This window comes from Phaethon lepturus, unplaced genomic scaffold (genome assembly GCF_000687285.1).
Source record: "Phaethon lepturus isolate BGI_N335 unplaced genomic scaffold, ASM68728v1 scaffold17934, whole genome shotgun sequence".
Lineage (NCBI taxonomy): Eukaryota > Metazoa > Chordata > Aves > Phaethontiformes > Phaethontidae > Phaethon > Phaethon lepturus.
The window spans coordinates 15,679-16,080 of NW_010534173.1; the positions used below are offsets into that span (position 1 = coordinate 15,679).

Consider the following 402-nt stretch of genomic DNA (forward strand, 5'->3'; position numbering starts at 1 on the left):
CCGAGCCGCTGCGCTAAGGCGAAGGAAAAGCGTTTGCTCCTGGCGCTCCAGTTTTACATCGTGGTTTGTTTGTTGGGTTTTTTGTGTTTTGTTTTTGTTGTTTTTTTTTTTTTGCTTTGGCTCTGCTGCAAAATGCAGAAATGCCACCTTCTTGTCCCCTGGCTGTAAACTGGATATAAGGGAGCCCTTGAAATCAAATGCTTTGAAGACACCGTACGGTCGTGGAAGCGGCCGGGTGAGACCCGGGGCTCTGTGCCCCTGGGCTGCCCCTCTCCTCTTCCTCCACTTTCCTTCCTTTTACCTCCCTGGGACGCCGCAGTTTGTCCGTCACCCCTGTCCTTGCAAAGTCTTTTCTATCGCAGGGTGGGACGAGGTGGGAGGAAAGCGGGAAGACGCCTTTTC

The 402-nt window shown here is 52.7% G+C and overlaps 1 protein-coding gene across 1 annotated transcript in view; it reads left to right on the forward strand.

Moving 5' to 3' along the window:
• Positions 1-63, forward strand: part of SLC4A8 (solute carrier family 4, sodium bicarbonate cotransporter, member 8) — a gene marked incomplete at its 3' end in the record, with an annotated part of 13,968 nt that extends 13,905 nt beyond the window's left edge. The window contains exon 24 of the mRNA XM_010285455.1: positions 11-63. Coding sequence (XP_010283757.1) covers positions 11-63 — 53 coding nt within the window. The remainder of the gene's footprint in view (positions 1-10) is intronic.
• Positions 64-402: the final 339 nt, after the last annotated feature.